Raw genomic sequence first — 23024 nt, 5'->3', positions numbered from 1 at the left:
AAGATGTTGGCAGTGACACTGACATGTAAAGTGAGTCAGCTTGGCTGACAGCAGCATGTTGGGGATTCCAGACAGAAAGCCTTTTAATCGTTCTCGAATCCTGGATATGCGGACATTTGACAGGCTTTTAGGGAGAAGGACTACAGAATGTGTATGGAGTCTCTTGACATAGGGTTATTGGTTTCAGTACTCTGCTTATGTGCTGAACTACTTGTCTGGATAGACAGTATACTGTTTATTGGCTTAACTGGGCTTCGTCTTTGCAGAACAAACTAGTAGCTAACAAGATAGAGTCAGTCCTTTAATGTAATCCAAACTTTCCGATGACTCAAGGATTAGCAATGGACACTTGACACAATGCTCATATTCAGCGGGCTACATTGTGAGAACTTGCACTCATGGTACTGCAGACTGTGGAGGCATTAGTACCACACACCATAATTCAGTGGTGAGAAACAGAATTTCTGCAGAAGTGCCACATTTGTGTATCACATGCTAATCACAGAGGTGGCCAGGGTGGCTTGCCATCTGCCGCTGCATACAAAGCACATGACTGGACACCAGAGCTAGAGGTTTACATCCTGGGTCCTGCATATGGTTACATTTAGACCAGTGGTTCCCAACTGGTGGGTCACAATCCAGAAGTGAGTTGCGGATCCAATCTGAACGGGCCGCAAGTGATTTGCAAAGGTGTCAAGTTTGTAAGAAACACACTTTATTTTCAAGTACAGTAAACCTCCAGTACAGAGCTTTTATTTTGAAGTGCCTTTTCCTAATGTAGAGTGAATAACTAATGGACAACTACTTGAGAGCTACTTACAGAGAGAGAAAAATAGCTCGATGACATGGCCCAACATAAGTATGATTCTGAATATATTAAACTGTGTGGACCTTGAACTAATGACTAAGGAGAAATCTGGACCCCATGGCTGGACCAGTTTAGACAGCATCTTAACCAAGTACTATGATTGCCTTAACATAGCCATAAAATAGTTCAATCATGCTTTAGTTGCTGCGAGTGGGTGTCTTGTCAGAGCAGATTGTGTAGGAAAACAAATAAAATATGTCGTCAGTGAACATTTTACTGATATCTTCAATATCAAGATGTGGTGTCCGCCCGGTCAGGTATGTGTTTACGTTGTAGCTCCTCCGGCAGCTTGTCTGTGACAGCAGCTTGATGAGAGTGGTATTGCAGCTGCAGCAGAAAGTGGAGTAAGTGATCCGTTGGTTGCCCGGAAGGCTATATCCATTTGTTAGAGAGGGCAGATGATCCAGGATGAGAAACAGGAGCACAAAAACCCACAAAGTCCTTGTGCAGTCCATACTTTGGGGCTGTTTTCGCTGATACTAGCTGGCTAGTTAGTGTTAGCTCGCTAGTATGTGGGTATGTGAGAGGTAGTGACAACATCCGCACAACCACGCCACAAAAGTACTCCAGACAGTCAGTCAATATACAATATAGTCGAAGCACATTACTCTCACAACTTACAACTCGCGTGACAACGAAAAGAAAGCAAAGAAGCTACTCTCTGCACCAACCGGTCAACCGCATGAGCAGTGACCCGCCAGCATCCAAAAACCTTTGTGGCGCCCACTAGCTCACCTAGTAGAACAGGTGCCCCATGTACAAAGGCTGTGTCATTGCTGCAGTGGTTGCAGGTTCGATTTCAACCCATGGCCCTTTGCTGCACGTCCCCTTACTCTCACTATTCCTTTCACGCTATAGTTGTCCTATTAAATGAGGGCAACCCCCCCCCCCCCCCCCCCCAAAATATCTTGATCAACAATGTTCCTTCATCATGCTGATAAAAAACAAAACAAAAAACATCATCTCTCCAACATTACGTTTCATTCACAATATCTTTGCTGCTGCAAATTTCCAAGAGACAAAGTTTGAATCATTTACAAAAATACCAAAGGTGCAAGTTCAGCAATGTTTTGATCATTGTTCCCTCATGACTTCTACAGGCTTGGTCCTGACCTTTAAATCTGCCTTCTCAATGTCATGGCATCACGACATGAAACAGTGGTTTCTTGGTTGAAAAAGCAATCAGTTCAATGAGCACCGCATGGGGACTAATGACTAGCCAATCAGCGCCATAGGAGGGAATTAAGCCTTTCTCTAGCTGTTGTCAAGAGGAGTCAAGTGGTGCACTGGTAACACTGATGAGTAAAAAAAACAATGGCAGCCACTATAGACCTGATAGAGGCTTCTATAGAGCCTGTTTTAAATCGTAGTTTATTTTTAAGCCACTCCACAAACCGGCCAAAGCAGTGTGTTGACATGACCATGAATCACTGCAACTTAACATGTACATTTTCACACATTGTATTGGAGATGTAAATATTAACACATTATTACACATTATTTACACAGAGACATGTAATCAGGTCAACAAAAATGACACACTAAGCATTTTCATTAACTGTGCTCCTTCTCTGCTTCTACCATGAAAAATTAAATGTGGGGAAAAACAAGACATGAAAACAAGGAAATGGTTAATGAGACAGAATAAAGGAGAAAGACAAGGAGTGAGAAGGGAGAGAAAGAAAAAGACAGGAGAGGAAGATGGCAGGATGCAGAGAGACAGATACTGCGAAGAGCAGGGATAAGCAAAGAGACAGAAAGATAGCTGACGGAGAAAAGTGCCATCTGAGGGCATGGAGAAAGAACAAACAGTTGCTTCACTTTCCCTCCTTCCATCTAGAGTTTAAAATTGAATTAGCGATGAAGTATTTATACAAGTGCAGTGTGCATTTTCCAACTCAATGCCTCTGTACAGTAGACAGCAGACAAGGATAGTGCAGGGAGACATACAGCACTGTTGATTGGTTTCTTTTCTCTGTCCTTGACATTCATGTCAGTGACATAATGACAAAGTCACGACCAGAAACACCCAACAACAGATCATACCCACTCGGGGAGGAGAAAAATAGAATTACAGTGAAGGAGGAAAAAGTAGCATATGGATTGATGAGGATTTAGAGTCGACTGAGGAGAAACACTCAGTTTGAGTTTGCTTCTGGCTGTCACCTCTCGCTGTCGTGTTCCCTGCCCGGCTGCCATCAATGAGTGCTGATGCAAGCTCTCTCGGATCAGAGGGTGTGAAGTGATACCAGTGAATGAATGGCAGCTGGTTTTGGCAGAGATGTTTGGAAACCGCTTTTGTTTCAGTAGATTCACAACTAGAAAACCAATACTGTTTACAGTACGTATTCCTCTTTAACCGAATTACGATGATTTTATCAGGATGTGTGTATGTGTGTGTGTGTGCGTGCCCTATCCACCAGCATAGATTGCTTACTGAGTGATGAGCCTCAAGAGAGAGGAGCCATTATATCTGCCATCAGGCAGCAATCCCAGTGACACATGACACCCTTCTCATCGTGCAGATATACACACATGCACACACAAACACACACACACACACATGCACACACACACAAAACCAATTAAACCACCTACACACGCGCATGCCTCAATGGGTGAAATAAAGGTGACTCTACTTGTCAAAGAACACTTACTTCCAGTGCATCAAGTAATTACCATTTTTTTCAATCACACCTTGCTTTCTTATCCCCAAATGTCGTATTAACTGCTTCATGGGTGACGTCATGAATCAACTTCTGAGCATCCCCTCATTACCTTTAACGAAAAGGTAGTAATCTAATATGTCGCCGCCAACTAAAGAATGTGGTGGTCCTTAACAGCTGGCCTTTTAAACCCATAGCCAGGGGTTAAGAAGCTAAAGCCTGGTGTGTTAATAATATGCATGATTAAAATGTAATATGTTAACACAGGAATTTTCTAAAAGGTCACTGAAAATTGTTGGCTAGAAATCTTCAAAGACGTAGATGGCATGGGTGTGTCCAATCCAAGGTTGTACTTTTTATAAGAGTGAGCACTATCTGAGTAAAATGTGTCAATATTTGTAATTGTGATGACTGAAAATCCTCATTTCAGTAGCTGTATTCAATCCCTTATTCTTGTGATCTAAAATGATATGACGCTAAATTCTGAGGATGTTCTGTAAATAGTTTTCTAATGGATAATAAATAGACCCCTTCACGGCCAACGTCATCAAATAGTTGCGCGCGCACTTTGGCAACGGAAGTGGTGTTGTTCCCCAGCGTTCCCCAGCTGTTCTGACCGACACAGACGAGGTAGCAAGCATTTAAAAGTGGATAAAAACTGTTTCCAGCATCAAAATGTCTGGTTGTTGCGTGTACGGTTGTCAGAATCGATATTCCACCGGCGGACTAAAGTTTTACAGGATTCCGACAGGATCACGACCGTTTCAGAGCAACCGGCGGCGTCTGTGGCTGCAAGCGATTAAACGTGTTGACTGGAATGAGGACATAATCAAAAATGCTCGCGTCTGCAGCGCCCACTTTGTATCAGGTAAGGTTATCTATCTACTCTTTGATTTTACTGGAAAGCCTGGTTTACATTAGTGATTGTCTGTACGATGTAGAATAATAATCAAATGCAGCTAAACTTTGATGACTAGCTGGCGTTAGATTTGACTAGTAAACAAACGTGTGTGTGTGTTTTATTTGCAGGTGAGGCATCATTGGACTCTAGTAGTCCTGATTTTGTACCTTCTGTGTTTGTGTACACAAAACAAAGCCAGAACCCCGAGGCAAAGATGGACAGGTAAGACTAATTAGAGTTGCCCCCCTCTCAGTCGTTTTTTTTAGTTTGTTTTCCTCTCTTGCATAAGCTTTGGTGCCTACAGCTGCTGTTTCGTGATATGGATTAGTCTAACTGTAAATTTCTGCTGTTTTTACTGTAGGTACCATAGGAAAAGGAGGAGAGATGACAGACCTAACACTGCAGTAAATCAACCTGCTCATTCTGAAACTCCAGAACAAGAATGCAGTATGGATCATTGTCCTGGTATGAATATATTTAATCTTACAGTTAACTGACCTATTGTCAGGGTTCCCACCGTCATGAAATTCCAGGAGAAGTTATTAAATTAGAATAGTTTTCCAGGCCTTGAAGTGGTTTTGGAATTAACAATGTTTATGAAAAGTTTTTAATACACACTGTTTTGGGGTATTGTTTCTCCCTCGCTTCACCTCCTCCTCCTCTTATTCTTCCCCTCTTTTCCTGTTCTCCTACTCTCCTTGTAATCATACTACAATATAGGCCTACCTATTTTAAAGTACTTAAATAAAGTTATGGGAATGGGGCAAAGTATAATGGAAACATCATGGAAAAGTTTTGAAAATTCATTGGTAAAAATGTGTGAGAACCCTGGATTGTGAACTTGTCTGCATTGGTTGCAGCACATGCTAATTTTTCACTTTTCTATATTAAAGCTGAGGAGGATATCCCAGTTCCAAGGAGAGAGTACGATGATCTGAACCTGAGACACAGTCAACTTCAGGAGGAGTATGTCAACCTGCGACAGGAGTTTGACACACTACGAGCTGAAAATGTAAAGCTGAAAGAGGAGCTGCAAAAATCTACATTTTCCTATACCACTGTTAAGTGCAACATTGGACAATTGATTTTTCTCACAGGACTGACCTCCGTGATCTTTGAGTGGCTGCTTACAAAAATAACGTGCAGCGTACAAAGAATTAGCCAAAAACTTACAGTAGAGGACCACCTATTGGTTATATTGATGAAATTAAGGTTGGGCCTAAGTAATACTGACTTGGCATATAGATTTAAGGTATCAAAAACCACCGTATCAAATATTTTGCGGAGCTGGGTCCCTGCTATGGCCGTGGTCCTCAAGCCACTCATTAAACGGCCAAGTAAGGGGGCAATACTTAAAAATATGCCAAAAATATTCAAGCGCAACTTTAAAAGATGCCGGTGCATAATAGATTGCACTGAAATTTTCATAGCTAGACCTAGTAATCTGACTGCCAGGGCCCAGACATGGTCAAATTATAAACACAACACCATTAAATATTTGATCGGCATCACTCCCACTGGTGCAATTTCATTTCTGTCTCCTGGATGGGGTGGACGGGTTTCAGACAAGCAGATCACTAAAGAGTCAGGTTTCTTCAAACTTTTGGAGCCTAAGGATGAGGTTTTAGCAGACAGAGGATTTCTCATCAGAGATGAGCTTGCGGCTTATGGTGCAACCCTTCGTATCCCTCATTTCACCAAAGGAAAAAAGCAGCTTTCTGCACAGGAAGTGGACACATCTAGACAACTTTCTCGTGTGAGGATCCATGTGGAATGAGTTATTGGTCGGTGGAAGAACTTTAAGATTTTGCAAACAGTTATTCCAGTGTCGCAGGTTAACATACTAGATGATGTTGTGACTGTATGTGGTGCCCTCACAAACCTCTGTAAGAGTGTTGTTCCCAAATGAGTTACCCATAACCATGTATAAGTTATAAAGGGATTTACATCTGTAAAACATGTATTTACTGTACTTAAAACTTAAAACTGTACTTAAAACTGAATTATAATAAACCTTCCAACATTGGCTGCCGCTGATGTGTCTAATGGTCCTTTTTCCCCCAGATTATCTCAGACTACAACAATTCAGAGTGCAGTATCACTTTTATTTGTAATGATGTTATTAACAGAGTTTCATTCCAAAATAACCATTTGAGAAATGTATACAAACAACATAGGTGCCATTAAAGTGCGATTAAACATTAACAACATGGAAAGTAGGAGTATGTACAATATATTAGAATCAAACTGGTTCTGTATGTTGTAAACAGTAGTGTAAATAAACAAATCTGTCAAATATTCCTTAATTTTAGGTCGCAAATTATCTCTATGGATACATACATACATAGCATTACAGAATAAAACTTTAAATGTCTTGTTGCACTGAAGTGCATCTACACACAGCAGTCAATAACAACAACATAAAATGTAAGGAAAAGGCTGCTGATGAATTCATTGTTTCAAACTTTAATAAATGTAGGTCTAGGTGATATGGACCAGATTCAGATTGATATTTTTGACCAAATACCTCAATATGGATGACTATTAGTGCTTTCACAAAATATTTACACAATGAGATGTTTGATCTATAATAATCAGTACTGTCGATATAATGACTAAGACATTAAAGGCAACCATAATAATAATAGAACAGAACAGTCTGGTAGGTTCAGAACATGACATTTAACTGTAATGCAACTTTTACAACCAGGAAAAGACAATCCATAGCCAACATTTAAGACCATATCTGGTCTCATATCACAATATCAATATATTGCCCAGTTCTAAATGAAGGCATTCAGGCCTCAACTCTCAGACATTTCCTACATAACCATGTTGCTGGCTTCCTTTTGATCTGTGCACAGCTGTAGTGAAAGCGGTTGTTGCATTTGACACAGATTATCATTTTGCCAAAATCTGGCCTTTCACAGTATTTGCAGGCTCTCTGTGACACCAATACAGGGTCATGTCTTCTTGTCAGTAGTTCAGGCAACACACTCGAGATAAAGAAGTCTTGTGCTTTTGGCAAAGCCTCCTGCAGAAACTCCTCATTTCTTAGGATACGTTGCACAATGAACTCCTCCTTCGTCCACAACACAAAGTCACAGTAGCTAACATCACACACAAACATGTGAAGATGAGTTTGATAGTAGTATGGGTGTGAATGTTTCAATGAGAATGACTTGTCCAGACAAAACTGCTTGTCTTCTGTGCATCCTTGAAGGCTATTGCGGTATTTGTAGGGACACTTTATCTCTACCACCCCTTTGCCACAGCAGGTACATCTTGCTATCCCGTCTGGCGATGATCCAAGGTGTGGCTCAGAAGGTTGCACTACTAAGCCACATGAGCTGATGCTGAAATCTGGATGGCTTTGGGACATAAATGCAGTGTAGGCTTGTCTTGCCATTTCCTCCATGTTTTCACCCCAGAGCACAGATGGGACATTTAACTGTGTTTTGCTGTACTGCATTATATCATTTAGGTATGTTTTGCTGATCTTGTCAGTTGTGGTCGCATGGTGAAATTTGGTACTTGTGATCCGACCAGCCCTATAGGTGTGCCACTCCTTTGACCTTGACTGTTGCTGTGTCACAAATTCCAGTTTCTCACATTGATGAGGTTGTAGTGTAGTTTTTAGTCTGTGAAATGTATCCTCACATTTCACCTGCATTTCCTGTGGTGTGAGTTCCCTGAGTGTTGCATCAAATAAAGCAGTCAAGGGCTCAGGTAAGTCTGGATGCTCCTCTGAATCAGTGTCAGATGATGCAGTGTCAGTGTCCCTATTCTCCAGGCTTGTCAGCACTGCAGCACCTGGGTCCACAACCTGCAGTTCCCGGATGTCATCATCTGTCAACACTGATAAAAGAGCAACAAAAAGACACAATTATTGTGCTGCATAATATTCACATTTTAAGAATACTGACTGAATTCTTCTTAAACCAGTTAAGCAGAGCTTTAAACACGCAGGTGTATAATAGATAACAAACAATCTAATTTCTAGAATCAGTAATCTGAAGACAAATGCACAGACATATTCAAACTAACATAACAAATGATACTGACATTATTCAAACTGTGTCTGTAGGCCTTTAGGTTTTTCATCTCTGAATCACCAAGTAACACCTTTCTCAGGCTACATTATGGTGTCAAAACAATGAGGAGAAATCTTGAGAATTATTTAAATGCACTATGGCAAATGGAAACTTATCTAGGCTCTGTCAACTATTACATGCCTCTGGGTGTGATAGTTGACAGAGCCTAGATAAGTTTCCATTTAGGCTCTGTCAACTATTACATGCCTCTGGGTGTGATACTATTCTTCCTAGCAGATGTTGAAGCTGCTGGAAGCTGCCTGCCTAGCCTCTTTGGTTTGTGGAAGCTGATTTCCCTCAATGGAGCTGGTCTGACTTCTTTCCTGCTGATGTCTTTCCACATGCACACTCCAGAAGTAAATGCTGCTTTCTCTGTCCTTCCCATCCTAACATAGAGCTCAACTTTGAATAATATTGCAGCTGCATGGCTGCAGCATGACCCAAGCCTGAAATTTCACAAAAACATAATAAACATACTGGCTGATCCATAATGATAACCTGAAAGGACAGTAAAACAGAAGCATAATTCATGTTTGTATAACCACTATATCATAGAGCTCTGAACTATGTTAGCTACAAGCCCACAACACCAAATAATAGGTTACTTACCCTGCCATACAGGTGCAATTCGCTGTGAGGACGTAGTTTTCTCGTTGGTTTATTATAACCCAAGCCTCATACATCGTTGTCTTGTGTCCTTGTCTTTGACTAGGGAGAATTTCTGATTTCAACACACAAAACTCTGAGTCTATGTCATGGTATTTGACGTTCTGTACATGACCACAGACAACATACTCATAAGCATCCAGCGATTTATAGGCTCGTAATTTCTCTCTGGTGTACACACTCGGTTTCTCAATTAAATACGTATATATATCTGGCCACTGTATATTCGGCCACTTGCTAACGTCTTCAACCCACTCATTAATAGCACACGGATCTGGAAGTCGGACACCATTTGTCAAAGTCAACTTGTTGAGGTAACATTCGCGATCTTTTGTTGATAATCCCCTTGCATAGCTTGACAAACTGTCGATCTCCGCCATACTTCCGTTGCCAAAATGCGCGCGCATACGTACTACGTCATCATTGTGTACAAACCGTGAACGGGTCTATATAGCAACTTTTGGTCAACCCATATCAATGTCAGGCTTGAAATACAAACTACCAATTACTAGGGGTGGGAATTTTCACAGGATTCACGATACAATATTATCATGATACTAAAGTCTAGATACATTATTATTGCAATTTTAAATATGTCTCGATATGCTCAGGATTGTGATAAAATATTGTGCAAAGTATTACCTTTTTTCAACTGTAAATTATGTCCCCAGAGGAAAACATCTGTTTAATGAGTTCTCAGTCTCTTCATCTAACTTCAGCCATTTTTTTTTTTCCAGCAGCAAAATGTATCTATTGGAATGAAAAGGCAACTGATTATATTATTCTAATAGGCTAACTAAAGTTTAATTTCTCTTTATGATATTAATAATTTATATTATTAAAAAATCGATACTTGGCGCTGTGTGACAATACAGTAAGTACAGATACAGATACTGATAATGGTGCACTTGATTATCGCTAGTCTATCCACATTTCTGCTATTAGACTAAAAATGTATCAAATCCAGATTTGTCCATGCCGTAAAATCAATCTCAAGTCAGTTTGGAGCATGTGAGAAATATATAGCTGCTCAGAGGGATGGGTATTGTTACTCAGGCCTTTAAGGTATTTACTGAAATAACCCAATACCAAGTAGTATCAAAACTTATCCAGTCAGACAATACTTGCATTTGATCCTTTGGTATGAACGAATGCTGCAGTAGCTACAACCCACACAGCAGGTGGTGTGGTTAAGTCTAGCATGCTGTATTAGACAGAGCTGGCAGGTCAGCCTGCCAAGATGCTACCAAAATATTCTGAAGTATGGCTATACTACACGCCTGTGGTGTCTGGGGGCATCATACACAACTGAATGCTTCCATTCACATGATTCATATTGAATGAAGTAGGCAAAAAAGGTGTCAGTGTCACTTCAAGGGTAATGGCACTGAAATTTCTAAAAACCACCCAGCCCTAGTTGCACACTACATTCCTGCTATATGAAATCCTTGAGTTTTGATCATGCGTTGTGTCCATCAGACAGCACACACTGCAAAATGCGTTTAGGCCAGCAGAGGAAAGTGATGGAGTCAGGGTGTGCCTGAGAGCTGCTGCTTCAGTGCATTAGCGGGCTCCTGCAAGCCACATGATCCATGCAGACCTTGAGGAGCACTAATTCCATTACATAATGCCCAGCTCCTGCTCAGAGTGTGTGCGTGTGGGTGGGTGTGTGCTCTTTGTGGGCATATCAGTGTGTGTGGCCTTGTGCCAGTCCGTATCACTTTCACTCTTCCTCTAATGATTCTTAGGAATTAGCGGCGCTTAGATAGTGATTTTGCTAATGACCTGTGGTAAGTCAATGGCATCATTAGTACTAGGTATACTGTATGTAGGTCAATTATGTAAATTAGAAGTGTTCTGTAACTGTTGTATATTTAAGATGTCCCTTTTGATGTGAGATGGAGCTGCTTGAGATGAAAGAATACAACTACATTTTGTTGTGCAGTCCTATTATATAATAAATAATAAATCCTTAAATCTTGAAGACTAATCTGTCTGACTCATGTTTTCTTGTTCTCATCAGAGGCACTGTGAGTTGAAATTAAACTCAGCATACACACAAATGTGGGGCCACGCACAGCCTTTTGAGAGTGTGGCTGAAGCAACAAGCTTTTTCCCCTGCAGCATTTTCCCTGTCTAGCCTGCGATCTGTGCAGCATGTTAGATGTCTCATCGCCGACCGAGGCATGCCCTCGTCCACGTCCTCATCTCTTCATCATCCTCACACGTGCAGTGTCACAGCGTAATCACCATGGTAACATCAGTCACTTCATACGGCCTGCTGACTGACCCCAGGGTCACAATAAACTTTGCCAAAAGATTTACAGCTGTTACCCCTCCCTGTGCGTGCCAGGGCTCCGCGTCGGTTGGCCTTGCTAACAATGCTGATGGATGTTCTGTCTAGCAGGTACAGGCTGGCAGATGAGCTGTGACACTCAGGGAACTCAACGACTGCACATTGATCTAATGGGCCATCGGCGCAATGACTCTCTGACCACGTCAACTGTTGCTAGTGTCGCAAAACAATGCCGGAACGACTGAAAAATGTATACAGATTTCATGGGAAGTGGAAGATTATGATTTTAGCCTCATATATGAACTATACTATGAGTTCAAATTGTTTAGTTATTTATCCAAGAATACACTGCAGGCAAAAAAAAAAAGTAAGATCATGAAATTGAGGCAGAATAATGTCTTTAACTTTTTAATACACTGTACAGGCTGCTGCAGGAATGATGTTTTTTGTAGGCCAACACTGAAGTTAGCATTGCCCTGGTTCCCTTGACAGGAAACCAATGGGATTTTTCCATTGGATTTTGCATTATTGCAGAAAATAAACCCTGTGCTCAGCTCAAACAAAAGTTTTTGACACTTACAAGTTTTGTTCAGCAAGATAATCTTCACAAATGAACACCACTTTTATGATTTTAGAGGCTGTAACGCTGTGTTGGGCGTGATAATGTTCTGTTGTGTCATTTAGCCACTTGTTTGCAACTGCCTTTTTTTAAGACACACAAAAGCTTCAAAATTCCCAAGTTGGGGATTAGCTGAGGTATTTTTTGTCATACAACATAGGTCTTTTATGCTTGTGTGTACCACAGACCTTATTTCAGGCATATAACCGAAAACCCATTCAAAAAACCTATTGTCTTTGAGACGAGGGAACCAGGAGTGCTAAAAATGCTAACTAATTTCTGGGTTTTAGGAGTCATGCCCGCAGCACTCTATTAGGATTTTAGGTTTGAGTCTGAAAATCTTTACTTCGTTAACCCTGCACATGAAGATATCTCTGAAATTTCTAATTAATCCACATATTATTTTCTTTTAGTCCATTCACTAAAGACTAGAATTGCAGGTTCATAGCCAGACTGGGTACCAAAGTTTTGCATTAATGGAGCAAATGACTTTCCTGCTATCTATCAAAGGTGTCTGACAAGGCCCGCTTATCTAAAATCATTTTGATCTCCAGATTAAAATATGTGACAGAGTCGAGTCCTAGATAAGCCCTCGGAGAGGTCTGATAAATATCGACCATCATGCTTCTATTCTGGAATCTTCCTGTGTTGTTTGAGCAGGTACGGATCCGGGGCAACATCAGATACAGTATCAGAGCAGGTGCTCGGCAAGCACACAGTAGTGGTGTGTAGATAGATGGGTAGCTCTGGCTCTCAGATGCAGTGTAATCCTAGGCTGGCAGGTAAATATAGCCTGTGGCTGCTTCGCGCTGGGCTGAGTGCTGCTTTGCTCTGCTCGACCTTGGCTCATCCTGCCCTCCCTTTTCCTCAGAGGGGATGAAAAGGCACCAGCCTACACTATTACGCTGCCTATTGCTGTTGGCCGCCAAAACACATGCATGACATGCCTCTGAAAATGTTTTCAAGAATTGACCTGATGTAAAAGCTTCCACCATAACCTCAACCAACCTGAAACAGTTCTCAGTATGACTCAACATGTACAAACCTTAAGTTATTAAATGTCCTATTTCATTGCAGCAATACAGACAGCATCATTCTGTTTAGCTGTACAGTTGAGCCTTATCACTCTCATCAACCTTGTCTTGTATGGAGTCATTTCTAGAGAACAAGCTCCAATAAACTCATTGTCTACCTGTCCAGCAACCAAATGACAGACAGACCAATGCAGCAGCTATCTCATCTAGCAAGCTTAAGACTGAGACACCTTCCTCAGGAGCTGGTGGTGACCCAAATATAGCAAAAAGGGCAGTAAAAACTGGAATTACTTTTCTCATATTGCCATAAACACGACTCTAAATGAATGCTAATGTTGCTCAGGGTTTGCTGCATGTAAACATAGGCTAACACATGAGCCAAAACAAGAAACCAGCATGTACCTGTCAACTTGTTTTAATGTTTTCCTGCCTCTAAGTGGCGAACAATGTATAAATTCAGCTTTAAAGCAGAACCATGCCCATTTTTATTCCTATGGCCTAAGGTAGTCCAAAGAACAAAATATAAAAAGTAGAGTGCAAAAACTCAAATCTGGAGCTGCTCCATAGACAATGAATTGGGAAAACGACGCTGAGAGCTACCAGGGGAGTATATGGGTACATTTTCTGTTTCAGAGCTGAAAATACTACAACAAAATAAAGCTAACATAGATATAAAAAAAAGGAAACAATCTTTCTGTAGGTCCACAAAATCAGTCTCCCATTAGCTGTCTATTTAGCAGCTCTTAATACTTGATGACATCACAAGTGTCAGACTTATTTATCTGGTGTCTGGCTTTGAAAGAGACCAGCTCATGTTCACAGATAGCGATTAAACTTGCCAAGGCCATGAAAATAATGCTGGAATTCTTAGGTGGTGTTCCCCTTTAAAAAATGTGTCACAAGCAATGACCGCAATATTAAAAAGAGAATGAATACCTATACATACATACAGGCTCGTGCACATCTATCTAGACAAATACACAGGTGAACCCAAGAGAAAGAAATGCACACAGGACAAATCAGATGCATTAGTCCCTTGGATTCTAGGACACATCCTTAAGAGCCCCAGTCTCATGGGCACAAATAAACATACACCATTTCCTCCCCCTCCCCACTCAATACAGTGAATCAAAGTATTCTTTTCATACCTCCTCTTTCGTCGAATCTGGGACAGCATATAATACTGTACTTCAACACAGTAGATTTGCAACCATTTGCAATGGTTTGACACTTGGTTTAAAGAGAAAGGGAAAAGAAACTGACAAAGACAGCAGCTGAGTTTAAAGTGATAGAAGTCTTGAATCAGTGCGGCCTTGTGTACCCTAAGAAGCAGTAGAATATATATTAAGATTTGTCAGAGATTTGACTGAGGAGGATAATATTCTCCGCTTCAATGTGCTATCCTCTTGGCCTCTTGTAGTTTGAAATTGTCTGGCCTTGTCATGCGTTTTACACAGCGTATCATCTGTTTTTTGAATGATTAGATACGATTGCAATGATCTTTGCATCCAAAGCTCTAAATAAGTCAAATGAGGATTTATTTTACCCTTGTCTAAAACATATTTGGAATTATGTATTTATGCAGATGACACCACTTTTAATTACCAAGGTTAGGCATTACTGAAAGTATTTCTGATGTCATTGTCCCGTGTATTGTTTTGTGCAAGGACAAAAGTGGGCAGAGGCAAAGAAAGAAGGAGAGAGACAGAAGAGGGTTTTGGCTAATTAGGCTTGGGTATCCATAAGGTTACATAAAAGTGGAATGAGATACCCTGAAGCCTTGCTATTTCACTCACACTCACACAAACTCTGTGTGCATGTATGCTCACATACAGCTCCTTTGAAAACATGAGCGAGCACACACACATAAACACAAAGTGCACACACTGTCCATTAGCAGATCTTTGGATCCATTGTAATAAGTGAAGGCCTGGAGAAGATAGGAAAATGTACAAGCCTAAGGAGCCTCATGCTGAAGTACGACAATAAAAGGTTTCAAGTCCCAGATTAGTCTATCCCATTGGTTACAGAGAACTGAATATCCATAACACCAAATTTTCAAATGCATTTGGGAATTCAATGCTTTAAAGGAGGTTGCATTCATAGAAATGGCAAACATTCATGTAGCACCTTCTCATTTTCAGGCATCCCTGACCATCACCTTCACTGTTTAAATGACTTATGTTGCAGGAGCAGGTCGTTACAGCTGCAACTAATTCATGTTAATTTCATAAGTAACTTGATTACAAGCTAAAAATACATTTGTCTATGGTCTGGTTTAAGTGATCTCTGCAAGCTGGTGTCTGTGTTCAGCAAAGATCGTTTGTAAGTAAAGGAGCTTCACTCTGTTTCACTTTTCACTCTGGAGAGTTTGGATTTTTGGAGTTGGGCTGTTTGAGGTACGTATCTCAGTGTATTACCTAACACAGGTGGGCCCAAGTCATTGTAATGCAAGTCACAAGTAAGTCTCAAGTCTCTGCGTTCAAATCTCGAATCAAGCTCCAAGTCAAGACTGACAAGTCCTGAGTCAAGACCAAAGTCCTAAACTTTAAGTTTCAAGTCCTAAACAAGTAATTTTGCGCTCTTCACTAAATGTAATGCAGTAACAATATATGACACTGACAAAAATCATGAATGCTTTCTAAAAATTTGTATCCATTTTTTAACAAGCTTCTTAAAACAAGTGAACTTAATCTTAAAAACTACTTCTGACACTGTTCTGTTACAGCATATAGTACTAATAACCAGTGTTGTATATTGTAAATGTTGAAAAATAGTTACTAGTGTAATTTGATGTCATATACAGGATTGCCACCCTTAACATACTTTATAATCTTTGGGGTTGGGGAAATATATCAAGTACTTTGAAGTCAAAAGGCTCAAATCTAAGTTAAGTCACGAGCCACTGGTACTGAAGTCCAAGTCGAGTTGCAAGTCTTAGCCTATTTGATTTTGTAAAGTTTTATTTCGAGTCATCAAATTTGTGACTTGAGTCTGACTCAAGTCAAAGTCATGTGACTTGAGTCTACACCTCTCTGTAGATGTCAGTCAGTATGCTCCCAGTTTGGAGAAGCAGACAGGAGTACTGTCACAAAGCTAAGCTGTGGACAGAGGTTAGCTACAAAATGTATTTAAGCCAATTAAAACAAGACCTCCCCAAAAAAATCTGTAGCAGTTCAAATGGACACAATGTTGACAGTATTTTTACCACTTTACCTTGCCATCAGAGAGCCTTTTCCTTTGGGTTTACATTTTCTCAACCACAGGCACAGTTATGCTCATGTGTAGGAGTACAGGAGTTCTACAGTTGTAGTGCCAAAGGGGCTATGTGATAGTGAAAATGTTCTCAGTGTAGCACACACTTAAAGTAATATTGATTTTTTTATGGTGGGCCTTTTTTTAAGTGTCTAAAATACATTTTGTTGCTGCCCCTGTCCACAGCAGTATCTTGCCTAGTTTTTCTGTCAGTACTCCTGCCTGCTTCTCTATGCTGGGTGTGCATCGATTGCCATGTTCTGATGGTAATACACTGACTATGGATAAGCACCTTATACAACCTCACTTCAAAAAATCCTATCTCTTCAATAATCTAAACTGATTGATTTAAAAGTTTTGAACCAGGACCTCCAGTATTTTGCTGAAAAAGCTTGTGAAAAATAAGGTGTGCATTAGTAGTCGACAGCTGTTATTTCAATGTGTCAGATACATATTTTAATCACCATTTAGGTAAATATAACTAACAGACTGGACTTGATATTAGCAGATACCCATTGTTGAAGGACTCAGATCGGGTTCAGGGCCAATAAAACATGATCAGGACATCACTAATTCGTAGAAGCATAAATCAATGACAGTCATTGGTCTGTTGTGACTAGTGACTAGTAAACATGCCAATAATCAATGATGACTCAGTGGCCGCAGTATAATCAGAAAGTGATCCACAGTGGTTGTGACAGCCAGTAAGACAAGAATACATACAGTCAATGCAGCCAAGCATTGGACTCCAGTTTATTCCATATATAACACAATTCATTATATTTAGCTGTATTTCAAACCGTCTGCTGCTTTTATGCCTTTGATGATAACAAATAAAGTTCTCATTTGGACTGAGAAGAAACTAATAAGTAGATACACCAAAAAATAGATACAAGCATATTTACTGTTATCTTGTTATTTCCAATCAGCTCTGATCACAGTGGTTCCCTTACACAGCATGGCACCACTCACCTCGATGCAAAAGATATAACATTTAGTTATATAATTTAGTTTGCCTCTGCGACATTTCTGCTCTTATTCTTCTCTCAAAGATTTTGTTTTTTACATTTGTTAGATATAAGTAAAGAAAGACAGGAAAGATAGGAGAGGCAGAAGTAAATGACAAAGGTCGTTGGCATGCACCTTAACCAGCCGAGCAAGCAGAATGCCTCTGCACTTTCTTTGCAGATTCTCTAACTACATTACTGTCCAGTCCATCCAGAGTTACGATAGGATCTCTGTTGGCACTGTAGTGGATGACCTTTGTGCAAGGGGAGGAGCAGGGAAGAGAGATGCCATGCTGCCGAGTTTGATTTACATCGAATGGACCTAATTAACATCCCCAGAACATTAAGACCTGCCCGTGCCTCCTCTTTCCCTCTCTGTCTCTTTGACTTGCTTCCTCTCTCCTTTTAGGTGCATAGCAACAATCAAGTGAAGGAAGAAAGACAGATTCAGGGAGAGATACACAGAGAACAGAGACACAAAGTGGCATGGTGGATGATTGAGGTGAGAGTGAGGGAGAAAGGCCACTCAGACAGAAGCAGTGAAGCAGAGATGGGTTTATTTTTGCAGCAAACTCTTCCTTATTGCTGCATCAAATGTGCCTTAAGCTGTGAAATCCTGCAGACAACAATATTATAACACTGATGTTCTGCATTACTTTTCATCCCCTTATTTAGGAGCAGGAGCAAATTCATTTAGGTTGCTGACATGGCCTCACAGCCCACAAGACAAACCTGTGTTTTTATGTACTGAGTAATTGTGCTTGGGTTTTGCAACAGTGAAGCCAAAAGAACTCTTGAGCCAAATGAGACAAAGACTTGTTATAAATTAAATGAGCATTACTAAACTTTTAAACATTGATTTTTGAACAGCAAAATACACATGAGAAGCAAACACTAACAGCATGAATATAAGTAGATGCTAGCTAAGTGCAATAATGTGAAGCAAGCACTGAATCTGGCTTTCCCAAATCAAATTATATCTACTTAAGGTTAAAACAGCATTCATACTCTTGATTTTATTTGGCTTGCAGTGACTTCATTTTTGACTTTGATCACTAACAATGACAAAACGTCCAGATAGCTGTATCATGTCATCAGTTTAAGTTTAGTTATTCATACTGTGAATCATTTTATCATTAGCAAGTGTTAAAGGGTTTTAAAGAGGAAGTACCTTGATAAAACCAATCAGAAATAAAAATGCCTGTTTTGGCTACTCTGGTAAATGAAATACTTGCCAGACACTGATCCAAATATCCAATACTGCATCAAGCAGTCTTGCTCACTGCCCACAATGGCCTTAAACAACCAGAAATTAACAAATTGAAACTGTATAGCAACATATCCACTACTTGGCACCTTATCCACTCAGAAAATCTTCTTGCTGCACAACCAAAAAATGGTATCTTTTGTGAAGCCCCAATCTAATAAAGTGATGGTAAATTTAGTGTACCCAAGCCATCTTTTCAAGCCTTGTTAAGAGGTAATGTCAACATTCACAATTTTCACATGATTACTGTCTAACCGCCTTAGCCTGGTAAGACTATCCTGATGACATGAGCTCAACATCCTGCTTCTTTCTCTGTATCAAACACTTTCCAGACATTAAAATCCAATCGGGGCCAATCAGGGATTCTTCCAACTGAATTTGGTAAAAGCTTGATTTATCAATTGACTGATGAAGAAGAAGATGTTCCCTGGTGTTTTGTTATGCTGTGTACCCACCTGCTCAAAGTGTCTGGGGCAGAGTGATCCATACAGGAAAACAGAATGTTGAGCTCACAGCATCAGGACTGTCTTACCAAGCTGTAACTGCCTCTCAATCAAAAGACAGAGCAAAGCCATCATTGGAGTCAATTTCTTCCTGTTACGAGTTCCTCTGTGTTCATTTGTTCAGGAGGTTTTTACAGGGAGCCGAATTATCCGCAGAAGTCTCCTCCTCTCCAAAAATAAACAGACCTGACATTTAAATTGGTAAAAACACTGAATAAAGCAGTTTCATGGTAAAAAGAAGTGTTTCTCTGACACTGTTTGGAGAAATGGGCTGAAGCCAAGCTGCTGCTAACATTTGCTCAGCTTGTTTCTGTGATAACTAAAGATCCAGACGTTCAATGACTAAAACCCTTCATACGTTTTAAATATATACTTACAAACGTGCAAGATCTAAAGAGTGTATTGTAAAAAATTTGGCTTAAACTGGATAAAAGTCAGTGTATTGTAGCTTCTGGTAGACAACCACAACCCTATGGCATGTGCAAAGTGGATGTGACACCACTGACAGGTTATCGCGATCAAATGAAATGGACCATGTCCCTGGTTAAAATCAAAATTTCTCTGGATTTAAACATTGTTGGAAACATTTGGGAGAATGTAAGTACACAACTCAACAAAATATACAACACTTTTCTAGTGGTTTCTATTGTAATGCAGAAAAGTTAGGTATTATATATCTTAAATTTAAATCTCGCATAGTCGCGTGTATCCTGGAGTTCATTGTCTGGCTGAGACAGAATAAATGTCTACTGTTTTATCTCCATCAGTTCTCAGCTCAGTTTCTTCAGTGTTCACACCTGTAGTAATTCCAAGCGCTTACATAACTTAGCAAACTTGTTTTTGCTGCCTAATCACATTTACAACTCAAAATTAAGTTATCCTTATATAAGTTGCCAACACCAAACTCTTAGTTACACAACAAACAGGAAGTGACGAGACCAATTCATGCTATGTCCAACGCAATCCAATTCACATTCTGCATGTTGTTCTTCATTGAAAATCAATTCAGATTGAATGATTTTACCTAGAGGAACACATTTTCAGTCAAGCCTGTCTATGGATAGTGCCTAAGTGGATATTAAAGAGGGCCAATTTTGCTGACAATACACAGCTAACACAACTGATTCCATGTTGCTGTAGAAAATGTAACACCTCACTACATCACCACATTTTCATCACTACAGTTGCCAGGATCTTCAGTGAAAGATACACCAGTAAAACACACAGCTAAAAGCCTAATGTATGGCCTTGGAAACCATCAGCAAACCACACAGCTCTGCGGTCGGGACAAACAATGTGTTTTATGTTGGTAGAATATTAAATACATAAAATGGCTTACACTTCATGAGCACCTAAGCTCTCTCTGCAGAAGCCATTTTTTGGACAAGCTCTTTTTCTCTATGTTTCTGTCTTTCGGTCAAATGCTAATTCTCTATGTTTCATACACACATCTCATAGAGTGAATATAACAAAGACCTGTCTTTCCTCTTGCCACCAACTCCACATCAATATGTGCACACAGATATATTGCAGAAGAAACAGAAAGCATTGAACACTGAACCTCTGTATGTGGCATAATGTTGCTAATTCCACTCAGGGATCAAATTCATTCAAGTTTTTTTTAATCCATTCAACAAGTACCTTTTACAATAGAATATGCATTATTCCAGTGCCGCCGAGAATGAGTGCAAGGCAGCACAACCCCAATAAAATCTACACCTAAAGGCACAGCCGGTGTGGGAGAGAGCAGGGGAGAAGTGAGACGTAGGGGTGAATGAGAAATCCCATGTCTACAGGATGAGATTCTGCGTGCCTAGTTGCTGACAACACATTAAAATATTAAGTCTCCATGGAACAAATATTACTGGCAGCAAACATTATATAATTAGCTTGATTGAACAATACGTGTAGCACACACATGCTCCCCAAAAGAACATATACAGATGGGTTAAATTTGCATCTATTATTAGAGTGTACCTCCATCTTCCCCCTCCATTTTACATCTTCCCCAATGAAAAAAAAAAACCTGTAATATGGGGGAAGACACCAAATCTAAGAGCAGCACAGCTACGTGGGAAAGAGTGAAGCATGCAGTGCGTTTTAATGGTGACAGGATTATGTGCAGAAAATACATGTAAGTGCAGCACACTGAACTTGCATTGCATTAATATGAATGAGCTGCACCCATGCAAGGCTGAAATCCCCCCAAATGCTTGTGAGAGGAAAGACTTAACCTGTTATTTAACCAACAGCCTACACCGGTCACACCTCTAACGGCACACTATCATCATTTACAGCCTCCTTTTCCTTCCCCCACAGCTTAATATCTGCCCGAGCAAACACAACGTGCACCAGAGCATATGTGCTTGATTGGTTAGCCTGCACACACGCACACACCAGCTGAGGCCACAAGACCAACTGTGTAATTATACATGTGTAATTGCATCCTCACCAGCCTTGCACAATAAATGCAGTGACAGAGAGAATCTTACAGAGACAGAGAAAGGCAGGTAGAGGGGGAAAAGATGGATGTAAGAAACACCGTCACCTCCCCTGTCTCCTGAGACAGCCAGCCATACCTTGCGCCTGCGGTCCCTGGATCGATTCCTCTTTTTTATCTTTTCCTCCTCCTTCTCCCGCTGCTCCTGGGCGGCGGCCTCTGCGAGGTCCTTGGTCTTACGGAGCTGCTTAGCGGCTTGTGCCATGGTGCCGCTGCTACTGCTGCTGCTGCTGCTCTAGTCGCCGTCGCTCCAGCCCTTTTCTGGCTCGCACTACCACCGGTCGTCCCTGTTTCCTCTTCCTGTGTCCCTCTGTCCCCCGAGCCCCGTCACTTACTACCTCTTCCTCGGTGGCCACCACGACATGTGTGTGTATGAAGGAAGCTGTTGGAGCGCTTGTGTCCAGATATTTATGTGTGTGGGGATGATGTTGATGCTACAGCAGCCACAAGACAGCCTCCAGCAGCCACAAAGAAAGATGCTACGGCTAGTGGTGCTGATGCTGCTGCCTGTGCCGCGGCTGCTACTCATCCAGTCAGCTTGCACTGCGCTGAATTGCCTCCCCTCCCCCTTCTTTCTCTCCTACCTTCCTCCCTTCTCTCCTCTCTCCTCCCTCTCTCCCTCTGCTTGCACAGACCAGTCACGCAGTCCTGTGCTCAGGCACGGTGGGGATCCTGCTGCAGAGCTCCCTCTTTTTATCTGTCAAATGTCCTCCTCTTCCTGCTGCTCTGCCTCGTTCTGCAGTTGTCCTTCTCCGCTAAACGCTTTTTCTCTCACAATAGCTGCATCTTGCATAAGTCAGGTACAAAAGATGAGGGCGCCGAAGCTGAGGAATGCCTTCAAATTATTTTTTCGCACATCTTTCCTCTGACCATGGCACCTCCCACCTGGAAACAGATGGAGAGCAAGAGCAGCAGTGAGAGATGGAAGCTTGTGAAATAGAAATGGATATAATCTTTTATCTAACACACCATATCTGAGTGCTTCTTCTTCTGCGGCATGTTTCTTTGCGCAGCTTGGTCACTTTTTTGACAATAGGAGGTTGACATTAAGGTGGCAAGGAAACATGGTCCCATACGTTAAGATCCACACTAGCCTACTTCCCTCATGTTTTAGTGTCAGAAGCAGACAGGGGGGGAAAACATCAACAACATGAATGCTTCATAAAAACTGCATGTCCTCTCCCTCCCCTTTCATTCTACCACTTTCCCTCTTTCCATCACATTGGGAGGTCATGCATGGCTGTTTGATGTTTCAGTAGCAGATAGTGAACAACAGCAGACAATTTAAAGATGACGGGCAGAAATATTGTGATTGTTGTATGTTTTGATGCACTTAAAACTAATGTCT

General features: G+C 40.9%; 1 protein-coding gene and 1 long non-coding RNA gene across 12 annotated transcripts in view; one reads left to right on the top strand and one right to left on the bottom strand.

Moving 5' to 3' along the window:
- The window catches only part of ank1b (ankyrin 1, erythrocytic b), a 110265-nt gene extending 87851 nt beyond the window's left edge, over positions 1-22414 (bottom strand). For all 11 annotated transcript variants that reach the window (XM_078162162.1, XM_078162163.1, XM_033647367.2 and 8 more), the window contains exon 1: positions 21756-22414. In XM_078162162.1, coding sequence (XP_078018288.1) covers positions 21756-21881 — 126 coding nt within the window. In that variant the 5' untranslated portion in view covers positions 21882-22414. The remainder of the gene's footprint in view (positions 1-21755) is intronic.
- LOC117269984 (uncharacterized) lies at positions 4280-5466 on the top strand. The gene is made up of 3 exons (XR_004502761.2): positions 4280-4402; positions 4797-4900; positions 5329-5466. It is a non-coding gene; the product is annotated as an uncharacterized LOC117269984 (long non-coding RNA).
- Positions 22415-23024: the final 610 nt, after the last annotated feature.

The sequence above is a fragment of the Epinephelus lanceolatus genome, chromosome 19 (assembly GCF_041903045.1).
Source record: "Epinephelus lanceolatus isolate andai-2023 chromosome 19, ASM4190304v1, whole genome shotgun sequence".
Taxonomy (NCBI): domain Eukaryota; kingdom Metazoa; phylum Chordata; class Actinopteri; order Perciformes; family Serranidae; genus Epinephelus; species Epinephelus lanceolatus.
The sequence above is the reverse complement of the archived record's forward strand: the minus strand, read 5'-3'. Positions and strand labels throughout refer to the sequence as shown.